This window comes from Diplotaxodon limnothrissa, linkage group LG15 (assembly GCF_057381915.1).
Source record: "Diplotaxodon limnothrissa isolate DT_005_m linkage group LG15, D_limnothrissa_male_GT1.1, whole genome shotgun sequence".
NCBI lineage: Eukaryota > Metazoa > Chordata > Actinopteri > Cichliformes > Cichlidae > Diplotaxodon > Diplotaxodon limnothrissa.
The window spans coordinates 12,523,469-12,542,148 of NC_140610.1; the positions used below are offsets into that span (position 1 = coordinate 12,523,469).

General features: G+C 40.1%; 2 protein-coding genes across 2 annotated transcripts in view; one reads left to right on the top strand and one right to left on the bottom strand.

Moving 5' to 3' along the window:
• Positions 1-1,166: 1,166 nt before the first annotated feature.
• On the bottom strand, positions 1,167-2,907 carry LOC146617159 (syntaxin-11-like). Its single transcript, XM_085372601.1, has 2 exons — positions 2,814-2,907; positions 1,167-2,162 (listed from the first exon to the last, which is right to left on the bottom strand). Exon 2 carries the CDS (start codon positions 2,153-2,155, stop codon positions 1,322-1,324), a length of 834 nt encoding a protein of 277 aa, XP_085228727.1. The 5' UTR covers positions 2,156-2,162; positions 2,814-2,907; the 3' UTR covers positions 1,167-1,321.
• A 2,117-nt stretch (positions 2,908-5,024) lies between these two features.
• Positions 5,025-18,680, top strand: part of mthfd1l (methylenetetrahydrofolate dehydrogenase (NADP+ dependent) 1 like) — a 43,607-nt gene continuing 29,951 nt past the window's right edge. Inside the window, 17 exon segments of the mRNA XM_085372396.1 lie at positions 5,025-5,266; positions 6,546-6,630; positions 6,889-6,939; positions 7,045-7,098; positions 7,768-7,892; positions 8,381-8,481; positions 10,050-10,186; positions 10,710-10,821; positions 11,054-11,121; positions 11,230-11,327; positions 11,470-11,643; positions 11,872-12,008; positions 12,450-12,496; positions 13,095-13,202; positions 13,515-13,589; positions 14,246-14,348; positions 17,109-17,185. Coding sequence (XP_085228522.1) covers positions 5,025-5,266; positions 6,546-6,630; positions 6,889-6,939; positions 7,045-7,098; positions 7,768-7,892; positions 8,381-8,481; positions 10,050-10,186; positions 10,710-10,821; positions 11,054-11,121; positions 11,230-11,327; positions 11,470-11,643; positions 11,872-12,008; positions 12,450-12,496; positions 13,095-13,202; positions 13,515-13,589; positions 14,246-14,348; positions 17,109-17,185 — 1,794 coding nt within the window.

Here is an 18,680-nt window from a genome sequence, read left to right on the forward strand (position 1 = left end):
GAGTGAGTGAAGCCTGAGCTGATTTTAGCTCACGTCAAGATTTTCCCAGCCACGCCCAAATGACTTACACAGTACCGGCTTGTGTTTGTGCAGGAGAGATCAGACTTGTGTGGTTTTACCAGCTTCTTGCACTGTACCTTGACTAGAACACACAATAAATTATGTCCATTAACAGGTTGGTTAGGTTCCAGACATTCAAGCACTATATATACACACACTAATAAACATACGAAACTAATAAACAATATCGTTGTGCTTTATTAATGTAAATCTATAGGCAGTATTTACTAAAGGTTTTACTGTTTCAGAGATGCCTGAAAAAGCAAACAGTGCGTCTGCCTCTTTAAGAGTGACTTAAAGTAAAATGTGTGTAGTATCCATCCATCCATCCATCCTCATCCGCTTTGTCCGGGGCCGGGTCGCGGGGGCAGCAGCCTAAGCAAAGAGGCCCAGACCTCCCTCTCCCCAGCCACCTCCTCCAGCTTATCCGGGGGAATACCAAGGCGTTCCCAGGCCAGCCGAGAGATATAATCTCTCCAGCGTGTCCTGGGTCTGCCCCGGGGCCTCCTCCCGGTGGGACATGCCTGGAACACCTCATCCAGGAGGCGCCCAGGGGGCATCCTTGTCAGATGCCCGAACCACCTCAGCTGGCTCCTTTCGATGTGGAGCAGCTCTCTCATGTGTGTAGTAGATCTAGTCAATTTTTAAATGAGCTTGTGTGGATTATATGTTTAAACAAATATGTTAAAAATTTCAATATATTTACTTAGAGACAAGGCACAGAACACAAGAATAAAACAAAACGTTTAATATTAAAAAAGTAATTAAAAGACAGTAAAACAGATTAGTGCATAAGTAGTGTAATCCCTGCATAACCTATATAAAATTAAATCTCTGTTAAAATGCTGTATTATTGCCTCCCTTTCAGGGGTCTGGATGAAAGGCTTCTGAAAACCAGCCAAAGTTTAACAGTTCAGTCAGACTACAAATAATTGAAGAATAATTCAGCCTTTCTTCAGCTACAGCAGATATTTTATTGAGTTTTATCTCTTTTCTGAAACTGGAAAAAAATATTTCTCAAAGTCACAGTTTAAAAAAAACAAAAAACATCAGACACAAATTAGACAAATCCCCTTGGGGCTGCAACAGGAAGCGTATCCGACAAAAAACAAAACATTAAAAAAAAAAAAAAAATAGCCAAATCAAGCATCCGCTGTGGTGACACTTTGTGAATGTGGGAGGAGTCAAAATTAGCTTTAATAGCAAATCCCTCACATGATGAGACTGAGCCAGCTTAAAAACCAAAAAGTGTCTTCAGCTGCTATGTCTTTTTAAATATTCTTTTGAATGGGTTGTTGCGGTCATGGCGTTTGGCCCTGCCAATTTTGAAGAGAGCATCCTGCACGCCCTCATCGGTTTTCTGAACGTTGGTCTGGATGGAGTCCAGCATGTTGCCCTGCTCCTCTACCAGCACGGCGATGTCCAGGAATATCTCATGGATGCCCTTGATGCGTCTCTCCAGGTCCAGCAGCTCCTGGTGACGTTTCTCAACCTGGAAGAGAGCTGAACGTGCCGTTCTGCCTTCAGTCACCACGTTATTGCTGAAGATGTTCCACTGACCTTTCTCAATCATCTCCTCCACCTCCTCTCCCGTCACCTCACACCCAACTATCTCCATTTGCCTCTGGATCTGGGCTTTGCAGCTTTCACGGTGGCTCATCTCGGCCTCATTGTAATCAAACATCGCATCGCGAAAGCCATTACTGAGGCAGGCGTACTGGGTTCTGGCGATACGCGTCACAGCAGAATTGGCACCATGTTTTTCTTCTAGCTTGCACGCCATGCCATCCATGTCACGCAGGCGTGCTAGAACATTCTCAGCCCGCATCTTTATGTCAGCTCCAATAGAGTCCCTTTTAATAGTAGAGGTGCCATGGAACATGCAGGAGCTCTGCTCACGAAGCCTTTTAACCTCCAGGCGGATGAGCTGGATGTCTTTATGGATCCCTTCTGCCTGGGAAAAGATTTCTGCCAGAGCAGGGCTGTTGTCCAGGTCGACTTTGCTGAGGGACTTGGAGAGAGTGGAGTCTGCATTCTCCACTGGCTCCACAGGGCCGCGGGAGACTTCCTGCAGGTGGCTCAGTCTGTCCCTCATGGCTGATCTGGAGATCAAGTGAAGGTTATAGAGGTCAAGATGATTTTCTATTCACTTAACAAACATTAGTAAAGCTAATTCATTCAAGTAGGTGAACCATTTATGTTTGAATTTAAACACACTTGGCACCTTGCTTGCTTCTCATATCTGATGAAAATAGTTTTCCTTCTTCCTTCAAGTATAATCCACCCACCACCAATCACTGGCCTAACAGGTTATCCAAAGAGTAGTCAACAATGTTCCTTTTCACCAAAGAGAGATTCATTTTGACTTTAAAAACCGAGCTTTAGATTCTGCATATAAGTTAGAGTTATATCTTGGATAAACAGCCTAAATATTTTTAATGCATAAAGTACACTTGTGATAGCATTAAGAGGCATTTCAGTTGTTGGCGCTACACAACAAATATATGGTTCCAACGCTATAAAATCTAAGAAAAACCCCAAATGTTTTAGAAGAAATGATAACTTAGACATATCTGATCTTTTCTTACATCTCATACAAATTACTGCCTCCTGTGCTCAGTATCTATCACCATGTAATTTCATAAGTTACCCATACTTTCTGTCAAACCACAAAATCCCACTGTTACCATTTCATATGCAACAAGGTCAAATAATCATGCGCACAGTGACAAGATTAAAGGAAAGATCCTCACCCGTTTGCTCTTTATCTCTACAAATCAAACTTTGGCCATCATCTGAAGTCTACTAATCCGGACTGTGAGCACAAAAAACAGTCCCACGTGTTACCAGTGCTGCAGGCTGTGAGGTAAAAACTGAAAATCTGCTGTGCTTTTTGTCAGGGTGCACAATTGTGACACTCAGTCACAGTCATGTGACTTTAGGAATGAAGACAGATCAGTTCAACCTTGACCTGCACCACAGGAGCGTCAGTTGTGTAGGACAGCTTTGTAAACATAAACTTGGACCTAGACTTTAAATCAACACACCAGACTTTCTCTGTTTCCACACACAATCTGGTGAATCACCGGTTGATTCACCATCAGCAGCTTTTCTCCTGGCCCCTGATCCTCTGAGTCTCTGTCACAATGAGATTTCCCATCAATTACAAATCCCAAATTATCAAAAGAAATAAAATGGTTCTGGATCAGACATGGGTATGAGAAATTTAGATAATGCGCAGTTTAAACCGCTCTTTTTAAATTACTTTTTTAAAATTTTGATTGTAATATTTAATTAATTAAATGGCTGGAAAATAAAATGATGCCACGGCTCATCTGCACGGCCACCAGGGGAGGGCAGCCTACACTATGAGAGTAGGCAGAACAAGGTCTGTGCAGTTTGTGTGTTAGCCACACCCAAATGACTTCCACAACTACATGCACAAACAAGTTTGGATTTTAGTAGCTTCTTCTTCTTTTTTTAAATTCTTCTGACTACTACACACTTAGTTATGCCCCTTAGCAATTTAGTTAGGTTTAAATCAACCCCTGTATTTGGCGACGGTTTTACTATTTTGAGGAGGTCAAGTCTGCTGGAGGCATTTGTAGCACTGTCCTCATTTTTTGGCTCCAAAATCAACCACAACTAAGCACAGCTTAGGTGCTTGTTGATCACACATAGACAAACTATGTTTTCTTATCTGGATAGTTGATGTAGGAAGGGGTGTACGAGCATAGATAAGAACTTTAAACTTGGATGAACATTCCTGCTGTAAAATGCATATTAACTGTTTCTTATCTATAGTATATTTATTGCCATCTTTTGAACTATTATTGCACAACAAGGGCAAACCCGGTCTCACTGGAATTTCTATTAGATTAGACGCATTCTCTTTATATATAGATACATTAGTTTTCTTTAATATTCTGCCAAATCCCTTACTTGCAGTCTTTCGGACACACATCAAATTTGCACGACTGGTACATGACTTCAAGATAAAATCAGGGTTTAGGCTTCAATCATAGGGAACAGGAATGTCGCTAAACTTACCAGTTCAACTTAGGCCACCAACCCACGCTGTGTATAGAAGCCTGATTTATCACATGCTGTTAAATGAAGAGTGCCAGCTCTGGTTTAGGAGTATATTGACACGCGTTTGCTGATAAGAAACCTGGTTTTAAAGTATTCTAATACGACATATGAATTGAGGCAATGATTATTAATACTGATTGTTTGGCCTCCTGTGAATAGGTATGTTTGAGTGAGTGAAACGTTGATTCTTAATGAGCCTGAGACTAAATATAGTTTTACTCACTTACATTATTGCATTGGGTTGGATGGATATGTTAACTTACCGACTGAGGTGTATTTTGAACCCAATGACCTAACTCCTCTCAGGGTCTTCAGCACGTGAACTCGCGTAGTCGCGAGCATTCGCTTCTTGTTAGGCTGCTGCTTTCAAGTGTACCCCGGATTTTCAAATGAAAACATATGACTTTAAAATGCTGGTTTAATAACAGCATCTAGACTTGCAAGAAATGTAGCATTTATTGTCTTATTCAAACAGTCTTTCATATTACCAGTGACTTTGGAGGAAGGAAACAAATGCGTTTACACACGTTATTAGATAATCAAAATATTGCGGAGGCATATACACACTAACAACAAGGTATCCATATGTCACTCCTAAACGCAATGTGTTGTCTTAAAAGACCTTTCTTTCTATGGGAATTGCCCATTTGTGGGTGGGAGGATGGGGGAATGGGGGGGAAACAAAGCACACCGACCGCTAGTTTTTCATCTTTCCGACTGCTCGTGAAGACAGCGCACCTTCATCAGCACCCTGTTGCAACCTCAACTTTCTTTTTGTTCCTTTCAAGGAACCGGGCTAATCACCGCCGCCAGAGACGAAAGGAGAAGAAACACTTTTTAGTCCTGTTTATTTTTTTAAACATAAAACTACAATGTAGTTGGCGCTTATTCGCAGTGCTTACATGAGTCTCCGGGCACATCAGGTCCGTCCGGGTAGCAGATTCACCGGGTTTTCGCGAAGATGCCTACCGATAGGCATTACCAGCAGTCGATTGAGCCTCCGAGCGGCAAGCGCTACCTCCAGCACCGGCACCGGCACCAACCCGAAGTTAACCGGTAACTTTGGGGTACAATCTCAGAAGGGGGATGAGTCTGATTACGACAACCATGTGAGGTAAAATAACAACAGCAGCAACAACAATGTAGAGTAAAAGTCTGATTGTGGTGTGTCATGACAAATTGTTTTAACGGCTAGCTAAAAAAACGAAGTTCGTTGGAGGGATGGTTATCTACGTGACAAAGGTAGTAAGCATTTCCGGTCTCACCGGCGTTTTGGCCCCTGGCTAGTAGCCAGTTCTGCACGTGTCCCCGGGTTAGGGTGTCAGAGACACCAGCCAGCTGATGCAACCCTTTTCTGTTGTTGCTAAACATGCGACACATGAGGAACCGAGTAAAAACACGCAGGCGTGGATGACTGATGCTAACTAGTTTTGCTGCTAACATTTAAATGCAATCAGATCTATAACACTTGTATTGAGTGTGAAGAAAATTAGCAAAAAGGATTTATTCAGTTAAAGTTTAACTTTAAAGTTTTGGACTTTTAACGTATTTGTTAACGTATTTGTAAACATTTTTCCCCGCCCGCCCGCATATTGCCGCATGCGCACTGAAAACGACCATGGGTTGTTCCATACCACAAATTCTGGTATCAATCCGATACCAAGTAAATGTAGGGCCAATATTGCATATACCAATACTGATACCGATACATTTAACTTTTAAAGGCATCTTATGTAGGGGAGAGCAGTGGTCAACAATTTATTAATGTTGATCCAATACCAATATAAGCTCTGGTTTCGATACTATTGATATTTGGATTACTACTACTCTACTCCACAGAGCCTGATGCATAATTCATTAGGAAAATTCCTGCAAATAGACAAAAAGTGATGGCTTGATAGGTCCTAAGCAATACTTATCTCACATATTTCACAAGCTAGTCTGTGAATTAAAGTAAACACAGCACCTGACTGCTTCCCACCTTCTCATCAGCTCCATAGTTTGCTGCAGACATTGCTTGAAAATTTAGTTACACCATGTGCTGCTTTCAGTGTTTCAGCACATGTATGTGTACTATCTGTACTTTCTCAGTGTTCATGTGTTCGATTGTTCGTTCTCTTCTGAGCCGCCTCCTCGCATTTCATCTGATTTCTTGTTGCATTGCACTGAATTCTCAAAGCCACTGTAGTTATAAACCCCCCATAGTTATGCTGCTTCTTTACCTTGCAGCATTCAGCACCTTGAGATGGTTTTTGTTGTGAATTGGTGCTATATAAATGAACATATTTGAACTTAATTATGTATTATCTACTTTCCTGATGGGGGTGTTTTATCCTGCGTGTACCCATTAATAGGTTAATGGGTATTTCTAACCAGGTTGTCTTCTCTTGTAGGAAAGTGGTTCAGAGCACCAGAGAAGCAATTGTGACTCTGCAGAAAAGAAACCCAGCAATTCAACCCTTGTTAGCCATTCTACAGGTACTGTAAGGGAATACTGTTAAAGAACAAAAAAATGAGTGCAAATACACCGTCTTATTTTGTAGTAAGCAGTCTTACGGTAAGTGTTGTTAATGCTTAGAAAAAGCGTAGCCTAAACATTTGATGCTAGAAGTCTCCTAATTTGCTTTAATCTTCTCCTGACCTTGAGGGTATCTGTTTCTACTGAAGTTTCATCTTAGCTTTTCCATATTATCAGGGTTCTGTGCGTTGTTTCAGTGTGCTCATTTTATCTCAAAGGCAGGTGAAGACGACAGCATGCTGGAGATCAATAAGAAAATGGCAGTAAAGGTAATCCACGCCACCACTTCTCCTTTTTCTGACTTCTCTTCTTCAGCTTGGCCATTTTGTTCTTTTGTAATGTCTACAAAAGATCTCCTATCTCCTCGTCCGCAGATTGGTTTGAACATCACTCAGATTTGTCTGGTAAAGGAGTGCAGTGAAGATGATGTAAGTCGATGTGACTCACAAGTTAATTTTCCCCTTAATAGAGAACTCTTCCTCCCCCCTCAAAGTTTAGTAAGTCACTACATGATTACCGTTCTCATGTTTGTGCAGCATGTGATTATGGTGCCTGTGTGTTCAGGTCTTCAGTATTTCCAGTTTATTCTTCATTTATCATCTAAGTTTATCATCAGGTTTTATCCTACCTAGTGATATTTTCCAGCATTATGTAACTGAGATTTGGGGAACCTTCTTGGCTCTTCATTCAGCTGGAGCCTGCCACTTGAACCATGTAGACAGAAGGAATTCATGGGAATAGCTTAGACATTTGACCTGACAGTGGATGATCTATGTGTGCCATGCCTGGCCTTAGGAGAACTCAGCTGCTCTACTTTTACACATTATCTCGTCCCCCTTTCTCCTGTTTTTCACCTCCTCAGGGATTTCCACTACCACTTTCCCTGTGCTCATTAGGTAGTGCTGCTTTGTTAGATTTTGAAGGTGCATGTGCTGTTTGTTTCTCTCTTGACTTTTTTGTAGACTACCACATAAAGTACCTGATTGTATTTGGTATATCTTCAATATTTTCACACTTGTTTCGTCTGCTATTTTTTCACTACATTTCTCAGATGTGTGTCACTGATTGTTATTTGTTCTCTTTATGTATGCATGTAGATTGTAGAGGAGTTGCTGAAGTTGAATGATGACCCCAAAGTGCATGGTATCTACCTTCACCTCCCCCCAGCTTCAATCACCAGTCGGGTCCTCAACACCTTAAAACCCGAGAAGGACATCGAAGGGTAAAAACCTGCAGGGGCATAAATATTCAGTCATTTATTTTATAAGTTCTATAAATGTAAAAATGTATGTAAGGTTGTTATTCCAATTTAAAATAAATGAATTAACTCACTGTGCGTGTCCTATTGACCCAAATCAGAAAGGACTGCTCACAATTAAGACGTTTGTGCCCAGTGTGTGTAGACACGTGATGAGAAAATTAGCAGGGGACCCTTCTTAATCACGATAAATTGATCAGATCTGGTTCAGTTAAGGATAGATTATCCAGAGGAAAAGTATATATGTTCCTGATGATTAATGGAAAACTTTTTTAACCTAATCCTGATGAAAACTATATATCCTCATATGTTACTTGCTAGTACTGTGCTGTGTCTTTAACATTTATTATGTGTGATTGTGTTATCCATTGCACTTTATTAGTCTGTTACGGCCTGTAAAACTGGATGGTTAAATAAAAAAATGAAATTTTTATGTTTTTCTCTTGTTGCAGCATATCAGACTTGAATATGGGCCGTCTGATACGAGGAGACCTGAGTAAAGGCTTTGTACCTCCTTTAGCTAGTGCTGTTTTGGATCTGCTGGAGAACCATGGTGAGTTTCTGCTGAAGGAAACTGAAGGTTTTCCTCTCTTTACACAGTGTTCACACAGCACACAGGAAACATGTCAGAAGTGAGACGTTAAGTCTCCTGTGAGATTTTAATTTTAAAACTGAGTTGATACTTTAGAAACCAATTATATGCCTGACTTTCTGCCATCCTTAACTGCATTGTGCAGGTTTATGCCCCTTGTGCCAGAAATAGAGTAGGAGCATATTTTTAGCCAGTGAGAAAAATCATCACTTTTGAGAAAGTCAGTGTTCTGATTAAGTGCATTTGTATTGGTGTGTGTAACCAATCGACTGTATAAAATTACAGTTTATATAAACAGTTGACCCAAAAGTGTCAGAGTGAATGAAAAAGAAATTAAATGCAGCCAGTGTGCTTGAAATATTTTCACATTTCTGTTCAGTTCAATTGAATTTTATTTTTACAGCGCCAAATCACAACAACAGTCGCCTCAAGGCGCTTTATATTGTAAGAAAAGTGTCTGGACTTCTTTAAGTTTCCTTGAAGATGTTTCACCTCTTATTCCAGAAGCTAAACTGAGACTGAGAACCTTCACAGACATATATTTACATCATAAGGTAGACCCTACAATATTACATACAGAGAAAAACCTAATAATCATATGACCCTTTATGAGCAAGCACCTTGGTGACAGTGGAAAGGAAAAACTTGCTTTTAACAGGAAGAAACCTCCAGTAGAACCAGCCTCAGGGAGGAGCGGCCATCTGCTGCGACCGGTTGGGGTGAGAGAATGAGGACAGAGATTTATAACAAGTATGATATAATGCAGAGAGGTCTCAAAGTGATTCTCACTGTGCTCTGACTGGACGATATATAAACACTAGAAATTAAATTAGATATACTAATAAATGTGACAGATGTTTCTCTTTTTTAAATTTACTGTAAAATGCATCAGTATCCTTTACTGTTAACTACTGAGATCTGATACCTAACAGGAAAAGATACCATTGCTGTGGTTATTGTAAAGACAACTGTGACTTTAGAAAATATCTTCCAATTTATTATTTAAAAAAATACAATGAAAACATGAGCAAGAAAAATATCAACAAATATGTGAACACGTAATGTACTTGAGTCCAAATGACTATATTATAAAAAGGTGAAGGAAAGACATTGAATTTGGTAAGATTTGACCATATTTCTGGGATGTTTCTTTTTAATTTAAAATGCTGGTAATTTACTGAACAGGGGATCTGTGCATATGAGATACAGACTTAGATCATTTTGGTTGAAGGCACACTTCAGGGTTTAGATATTTTCAGTACTTCTGATATAACTACTAAAGATTTCCAAGCTCTTTAATAAAAACGTTGAACATTTCTGTGTAGAATGTTATAAGCTAAAGGTACATTTAAAAAAAAAAAAAAATCTGGTTTAAGATTTTTTAGATTGTTATTTTTTTATATTTTGCCTTTATTTAATAGTTTGGCTTCAGATATATTTAAATGGGGAGCCTGACAGGGAGTCCATGGACAGACTCGGCTGCTGGGAGCATTTCCACTCGTGAATGATCATTTTAAACATCCCTACAGATACTCCTTTGGAAGGAAAAACTGTGTTGCTGGTTGGTGGAGAGGGTCCCCTTCAGCTGGCTGTGCAGTGCCTGATTGAACGAAGTGGAATGGTCACTCTGAAGAGTCACTGGAGCTCCAAAAGCCTGCAGGCACAGGTGTGACAGGGTGTACTCACATTAGATGATCTGCATTGTGCCTTAGAAGCTACCTATGTCAAAATCACTGTCCTAAGTAATGAATTAATGTATAAGGAGTGCCAGCTCCTTAATCAGAAGTTAACCAGAAGTTGTTCCAATGAATCCTTAAAATGCATAAAAAATTTTTCTCCAAAACAGAGAGGGAGAGCTTGAGAGAGAAGAGTTGTAGACTAAGGCCCACTGCGGGTGAGGGTGTCCAATTTAAGAACCAGTTCAGTTTACTAAACATTCAGTATGTACAATTGTGGTTTGAAGTTTGTATACACACATGGGTTTAAATCTCATGTCGGGCTTGTGTAGTGTTAGTTGCTGGCCACACAGAGACAGTATTCTCATTTTACAGCAGCTCACTGGAGCAGTTTTGCTAATGGGAAGATGCTGAAAGACATTTTTCTGCAGAGGTTCTTTTAGGTCATTAATATTTCATTATTTTAATTATCATTTTAATTTCTTCTTCTTTAATAATTCTCCATTTTCCCAGGTTATGCAGGCTGATGCTGTGGTCCTGCTAGATGTTGGAAATATGTATGTTCCACCCACCTGGATTAGACCAGGGGCTGCTATCATTTACTGTAAGCCAGCTCTGGAGAAAGGTATTGCATTATATGTTGTGTTTCCAATTAACTTGTGCTATAATGAACATGAAATGATTTTAAAGCCCTCCATTGCAGAGACACTTTTTAAAGTTATTGTTTAAAAATGAATAGAAATCAGTGAAACTGCAGTTTCAGATGCACTGGTTTGCTTCCACTATCACATGCTTTTTGTTGTTGTATGGATTTGTGTACTTATTGTGTTCATTAATCCTGTTGTCGTTTGTTTTAGATGAAAATGCTTTTGGATTGTCTTCAAAATCTGGATTAGAAAGCCTCACAGCAGCTTACAGAACACAGGTGTATATATATTCCCATGTGACTCCTCTCTTTGGCTTACTATATTCTTCCTTACTTATTCGTTAGCTTTCTCTGTCCTTCTCTTTTCTTTTCTTTTTTGTCCATTAGAATGTTGTCCGGAGTTGCAGTCGGTGGCTCAAGGGTCAGGAATACAGACCCTGGCATCTGCGCAGCCTCAAACTGCAGCCCTTAACTCCTGTACCAAGGTATAGACCACTGTGTGGTGAACACTGGAATTTAACTTCATTAATCTTACCCGGATTCTTGTATACCTCATTTTAATGCTATTTGAATAAGATGTGGTGCGTAGAGCCATTATCCATATAGTCTATATGTTTTCTCTGTCAGTGATTTAGAGATATCCAGAGCTCAGATACCAAAACCAGTAGATCAGCTGGCTGAAGAGATTGGTTTGCTACCAGAAGAGCTAGAAGCCTATGGGAGGAGCAAAGCTAAGGTTCGACTCTCTGTGTTGGAACGCCTCCAGTCACAGCCTAATGGCAAATATATTCTGGTTGCCGGGTGAGTGACTGACCAAATCCTCTCTTATTCTTTCTCCTGCTTCATAATAATAATAATAATAATAATAATAATAATAATAAAGTTTATTTGAATAGTACAAAATTACCATTACAAAGAAAATACATAGGTCCTAGTATAGAACCCTGAGGGACTCCACAGTACAGGGTCATATTGTGCACACCAGAAAAAGTGATATTTGAAAATCTTCTGTATTCTCTCTTTGTTCAGTATAACTCCCACCCCACTGGGCGAAGGTAAAAGCACAGTGACTGTTGGTCTGGTCCAGGCGTTGTCCGCCCATCTTAGGCTCAACTCTTTTGCCTGTCTCCGTCAGCCATCCCAGGGACCAACTTTTGGAGTTAAAGGTCAGCAATGAATACTTGGGTCTTTATGCTAACTGTACTTGGCTTATCTTCTCTGAAAGATATGCTGTCATCTCTCTGTGCTCCTTTGCATTCCTTCATCTGGATACTTTTTTTTTTTACTTTACTGTTGGTCATTCCAAACTATTTTCTCCAAAAACAATGAGTGTTTTCTCTAAAATCCTGTTTTGTAAGAAAACGTTGATAGAATAGTGTATTTTCACATTGGAACCAATGTTTAATGTTTCAAATTGTGAATATTTCTACTGAATACATTCAGTGACATTTGGACAAGTTTAGCTATCTTTGTCAGTGTGAGGTCAGCTCTACATTTTGTTCTCGGGTGGAGCAGTTCATTTAAAGTCCAACACTCAGCACTGTTTCTTTGTGTGTCCTCATCCTGTTGCCTGCCTCTCACAGTGTTTCCTCTCCTCCTTTGCCTAGGGGGAGCTGCAGGAGGTGGGTATGCCCAGGTCATCCCTATGGAGGAGGTAAGACACACAGACAGGCTCAGAGTGTTCCCTAGCAGGACAAACGCAGGCTTCAAAGACCTGAGGCATGCAAAGACTCACAGTAGTTTGCACAAAAAGACACACAAGCATACATTCATGACCCCAGAGCTGTGACTACAAGCACAGTCCATAAAGACACACAGAACGAGGGGTTAAGCCCCAGCCTTGTAGGCTACAATAAGGCCAACTACTTTTCTCATTCTCTCAATTCACCCTTTTTCTTTACGCCTCCTTCTTTTAGGCGCACTAAAAAAAAAAATATTTGTATGTCTTGAGATCAAAGGGCTTGTGTCAAACTGTGAGAAAATGTGTCATAATATATTTAAAGACTCAAGGGACAAAATCCAAGCCATGAGAAGATTGCTTTAGTTGAACCCACATTTATCATCTGCTACCAAATGCTGTGGGTGCAGCCCACTGACCCCCATTGTTAGCGGGTTTTTTCTCCCTAGGGGCCATTCAATCAATCTTACAGAGTGTACACTTCTGCAGTAGCATGTTGATGTCTCGCCTGTAATCCTTTCATCTCTCACTGGGTTCTTTTTTTTTTTTCTGCTATTTTTTAAAATCTTCTCAGTTCAACCTTCATTTGACTGGTGACATTCATGCCATCACAGCTGCCAATAACCTGGTGGCAGCAGCCATCGATGCCAGGATGCTCCACGAAGCGACGCAGTCAGACAAGGTGGCTGTGCGAAAAGATATCATACAGCAACTCTAGTTTAAAAAATGCGTGTGTAATATAATGACAGTATGGATTCCTTTTGCTCTCAGTCATGTTTGCGATTTGCTGTAGATTTATTGTAGTCGGTGACTGTAAATTATTCTGTGGTAACTTTTTAAGTATTTGATTTATTTCTGTAATCCTGCTTTTCATGCACATAATGCTATCTCGTTATCTAAATTCCAGCTTAACAAAAGTCCTTTCCTCCTGTAAGGACCGGTTAAATGTACTTTAAATAATAGTATTGTTTTTCTTGTTTTCTTTACCACCAAGGCCCTTTTCAATAGATTAGTCCCTTCTGTGAATGGAGTCAGAAAATTCTCACCCATCCAGATCTCCAGGCTGCAAGTAAGTTTAAATACTACAGCTCCATAATCACACGTGATGTCCATGATCACGCGTGAACTAACTAACTAAGGGTTGTGACTGGGGTGTTCATGAAAAGTTGTCGTTGTTGTTGTTGTTTTTTGTCCACTAGGGGGCCTCTGTGAATCCATCTTAAATTTTCAATCTTACCCTTCACATTGGCTGCTTTACCAAACATTTCTTTATGCCAGATAAAACTCCTTGTTTGTAGAAGAAAGAGTAATTCAGTCTTCATGTAATGCTGATGAAGAATGTCTAATATTTAGTCCTAACAGATAAAATATGCATGGCAGATGTTACTGATCCAGGAGATGAAGGTTTGAACATGTGTACAGTTTATGTCCTGTTGCAGGAAAGTCCAGGTTTAGAGAAAAAGACTATGAAATTAGCCTTAATTGATGAAGGGAGAGATAAAGATTTTTAAAAGGCTTTTTTTTTAAGCAGAAAACTCCAACTAAACCTGATCTTGACAGTGAGTTAATAATTTCCTGGTTATTTAGTCTGGATTTGTTTCCTATACATGAATGATACCTCCCACCTATTACGGTGGACATAGCAGGCTTCTTTCATGTTAAATAAAATCTAAACAACATCAGAAACATGTGGAACAAAATCTTGTTGTCTGTCTCAATTTCCAGCGCCTTGGCATCAGGAAAACAGATCCTGCATCACTCACACCTGAAGAAATCAACGCGTTCGTACGTCTTGATCTTGACCCCTCAAAAATCACCTGGCAGAGAGGTATCTTTATAAACAGACACATTCTCTGTGTGTGCTTTTTTTTTAAGGGGGGGTTGTAACTGTACCGCAAGCATGGCTGATTCAAGCTGTTTTCACACTAACTGTGTCGGGAGACTCAAACAGAGATGTTGTCCAACTCAAATGCAGCACCCAGCAGGAGAAATACTCCTTAGGCAAGAATTTTAGGCGAAGATACCGCCTGTGTAGAGCTGCGTATGCACCAGACAATTACCAGCAGCTTTTTTTTTCACATGAGCACAGTTTAATCAGTTAGACTAAAATGGAACTTTTAATGTCTCTCTCTAACTAAGCTGGATCTTTGTGTTCTCGCATATAATGGGAAACATCTTAACACTGAGCAATTACGCTTAAATGTATAATGGGGTAACTGAGTTAGCACTGGTCTGGTTCAAATCTTCTGGTCAGCTGGGGCTTTTCTGTGTGATGCTTACATGTTGACAAAGACATGTATGTTAGGTCAATTGGTGGCTCTGAATTAAAGATAAATGTGAGCTATTTAAAGTGTATGAAATAAAAGTGCTGCATGCATGTGTGGTTAAGCATGGCTTGTATTTTTAAATAGTTTTTAAGTGCTCATTAAGAGTAGAAAAACAACTGTTACATGTAAATTTTGCAGCTTTATCTACAACTGCATTAGGTTTGTCACTCAGAAAAAGTATTGCTTTACATTACTTGGCTGCTCCAAGGAGAAAGTCATTTGTTGCGCTACTTTTTACATTACCTATGCACAAATTGGTAATATGGCCTAAGATGCATAATTACCAGCAAGCGGTCCCACACCACATATCACTGTGCTAATGAGGGGCACTTCACAGTGATGCTACTGTCCTAAGTCCAAATGCTCATCAGTGCAGTTGTTACCTGTTGGACATCAGGTTGTGGCTTCTTGTCCAGGCTTGGCATACATTCAGCTTAAATCTGCCTGTGCAGATCCTTGGTTCAAGTTGTCATGTTAGCATCAGTTGTTTCTGGCCTGTCCCTGCTAATAAACTGAAAATAGCTGATGTGCAGGAAAAAAGGAAAATTTGATTGATTCATTTATTTATTTTTACATTTATAACAGAAATGGGCGACTGGTTCAGGGGGTTGGGAAGCTCATCTTGTAACCGGAAGGTTACCGGTTTGATCCCCTGCTCTGTCTGTCTTGGTCGTTGTGTCCTTGGGCAAGACACTTCACCTACCGGCTACTGGTGTTGGCCAGAGGGGCCGATGGGGCGATATGGCAGCCTCGCTTCTGTCAGTCTGCCCCAGGGCAGCTGTGGCTACAACTGTAGCTGCCTCCACCAGTGTGTGAATGTGAGAGTGAATGAATAGTGGCATTGTAAAACGCTTTGAGGGTCTCGAAAAGCGCTATATAAATGCAATCTATTATTATTATTATTATTATTATTATTACTATTAAAAGTGCTAAGTGTATGTAATACAGGTAATGGCATAAGTAACATAATTCTTTGCTAAGCAGCATTATTGCGATTACTGAATCTCCGATAGTGTTGTTGCAGAGAAAAACGTAATTACAGGAACATGTTACTAAACCCTACACCGATCTCCAAATGCTTATGCAGTCAAGTGGTTTTTATAGCAGCGGCGGTGTAAAGCACGCAATCTTAATCTGGCCAAATGTGAACAACACCGCAGCAGAGATGCCTTATATTTCAAACTGGTGCAAAGGGGCTGCTTCAGAACACCAGTCTGATTGTCTGCGCTCGGATGTACTCGCAGTCAAAAAGCAATATCATGACTATCACACAAATCTAATTATCATAAAAAATGTCTGACAAACATCTCATGCTCTGCAATGTAAGTGTCTTATTGGGCCGTTCCTGAGGAATGTCACATGCAGTCTTGAAATAGAAGGTAATTTCCTTTCTTATATAATGAATACAAAACTGGCTTCATATTAAATTAATGTAAAGTGTCAGACCATCAGTCACAAGATTATAAACGTGGGTACGGTAGCTGTGGAATTAGTTACAGCAGTGATAGCTGGGTTCGTTTAAAGTTGCCTGTGAGACAGCCGGCCAGGTGTTGCTTTGACCAACGTGGTATTTTACTCTGTCGGCTTCGGGGTCACTCATCATAAACAAACTCTGGAGATTAAAAACAGGTTCAGCACCCAGTGTGACTTTGTTTCATGTGTTCACGGGACTTATTCTTGCTTAACTTTTTTCCTAAACTTGTTTTTTTTAATGGACACACTTTCCTTTTTTCATGAAAGGGAATGTTCTTTCATTCTACAAAACCAACACAGGAATAATGTCTCCTAAAATGATTTCCTGGCTGAGCGCAGTGAATTTCTAACCGCATTATCAGAAAGTAGCCTTAAGTGCTGAGTGAGGAAACCTTCATTAGCTAATCCATTTTAAGATAAACACATGTTATGGGGTAGTATTTATAAACGTGTAAAGATGAATTTTTAAAGTGTGTCAGGCTAACGCTGTAAAAACATACATTTTCCTTGTGGCTCAGGTATCAGATCAATTAATCACAGTTTATGGGCTCTTACAGTCACGTAGTCCTGTTGTTTTTTTTTTGTGTGTTTTCTTTAAAGAAAAGTGCTTTTTAATCTAATCTAACATGAAATTAATCAGAAATGTGAATAATGTTTTTCTGTGGCATATTGTTTCACATAAGGCAACTGCACCATGTCAAAAGGTGAATGTTTCATGGTCAGAGTTATAGATTATATAACAAGGTTTGCCCAAAAAAAAATGTTTCTTTTTGTCTTTTTTTTTCCAGTTGTTGATACAAATGACCGTTTTTTGAGGAAGATCACCGTCGGACAGGCAAGCTCTGAGAAAGGACAGATCAGAGAGGTATGGCATTATAGTGGAATAAAAGTGGAAAAGCATTCCATTTACCTAACAAACAATTTTGGGAAGTTGGAAAATTAAAGTGATTTAGCTTTAGTCTTTGTTAAATTGGTACAGTGTGTTATCACAACCTGCCTGACGAGGCTGTAATGGACGTGTTTATTAAGACTTTTGACGTCTACAAGAATGTGAGCCAACTTTTTTCAAGGGTTTTTATTGTAATGCCTATACTGTTTTCCTTACCTCCAGCTTATTCCCTCCATACAACAATACTAAAATAGACTAACAAATAAAAGCTCTACTAAAATTAAACTGAGCTGAGCAAATCCACTCTCAAAACAAAATGAGACCAAATTAAAACAAGAGTAACAATGTAAAATATGTTGAATATACTAAAGTATAATAACTGTGGTATGAATCACTCAGGCTGTGAAAATTATGATTCTTTAAAATAACAAACAAACCATGTTGCATACTTTTCACCCTGGATTTGTGTAATTTGTTCATTTAAACAGAAAACTTCACATGAACTTACTTTATAATGAAGAACAATGGTGCAGCAGTTTATTTACATTGTAAAGATGTAGCTGGTGGGGCGTCGTCAAAGGAGCTTGCAAAGAAAAGCGTCTGGATTTCTTTAAGTTACTTGAAGACGTTTCACCTCTCATCCGAGAAGCTTCTTCAGTTCTAAGGTCAAATGGTGGAGAGTCCCAGATTTAAACCTAGTGGGAGTAACCCCCCACAGAGGGACAAAAGGACCCCCTGATGATCCTCTAATTGCCTGAGCCAAGGTGTGAAACTGGGTGTGGGTCCCAATCAGCCAGAGTTTTGGGTGAGTTCATTGTGAAACCTGGCCCCACCTTATCATGCGAATTCCTGAGATCAGATGGCCCAGGATGTGAGTGGGCGTTAAGGCATCTGGGAAGGGATCTCAAAACTGGATTATAGATGGCAGAGAGTTGGTGTCGTAAACCCCCGCCTCTGTTCAAAGATGGTCGCTCACAGTGGACATAGATGGCTTCTTTCACTCCTCTTTCAAACCATCTGTCCTCTCTGTCCAAAATGTGAACATTGGCATCCTCGAAAGAGTGTCCTTTTTTTTTTTGAGATCCCTTCCCAGACGCCTTAACGCCCACTCACATCCTGGGCCATCTGATCTCAGGAATTCGCATGATAAGGTGGGGCCAGGTTTCACAATGAACTCACCCGAAACTCTGGCTGATTGGGACCCACACCCAGTTTCACACCTTGGCTCAGGCGATTAGAGGATCATCAGGGGGTCCTTTTGTCCCTCTGTGGGGGGTTACTCCCACTAGGTTTATATCTGGGACTCTCCACCATTTGACCTTAGAACTGAAGAAGCTTCTCTGATGAGAGGTGAAACGTCTTCAAGTAACTTAAAGAAGTCCAGACGCTTTTCTTTGCAAGCTCCTTTGACTACGATGACCTGGATGACTGAGAACCTTCACAGACCTGGTGGAGCGTCATATTACTATTA

Bases quoted from the DNA above. Each gene is read 5' to 3' on its own strand.
- LOC146617159 (XM_085372601.1), bottom strand. From the start codon at position 2,155: ATGAGGGACAGACTGAGCCACCTGCAGGAAGTCTCCCGCGGCCCTGTG.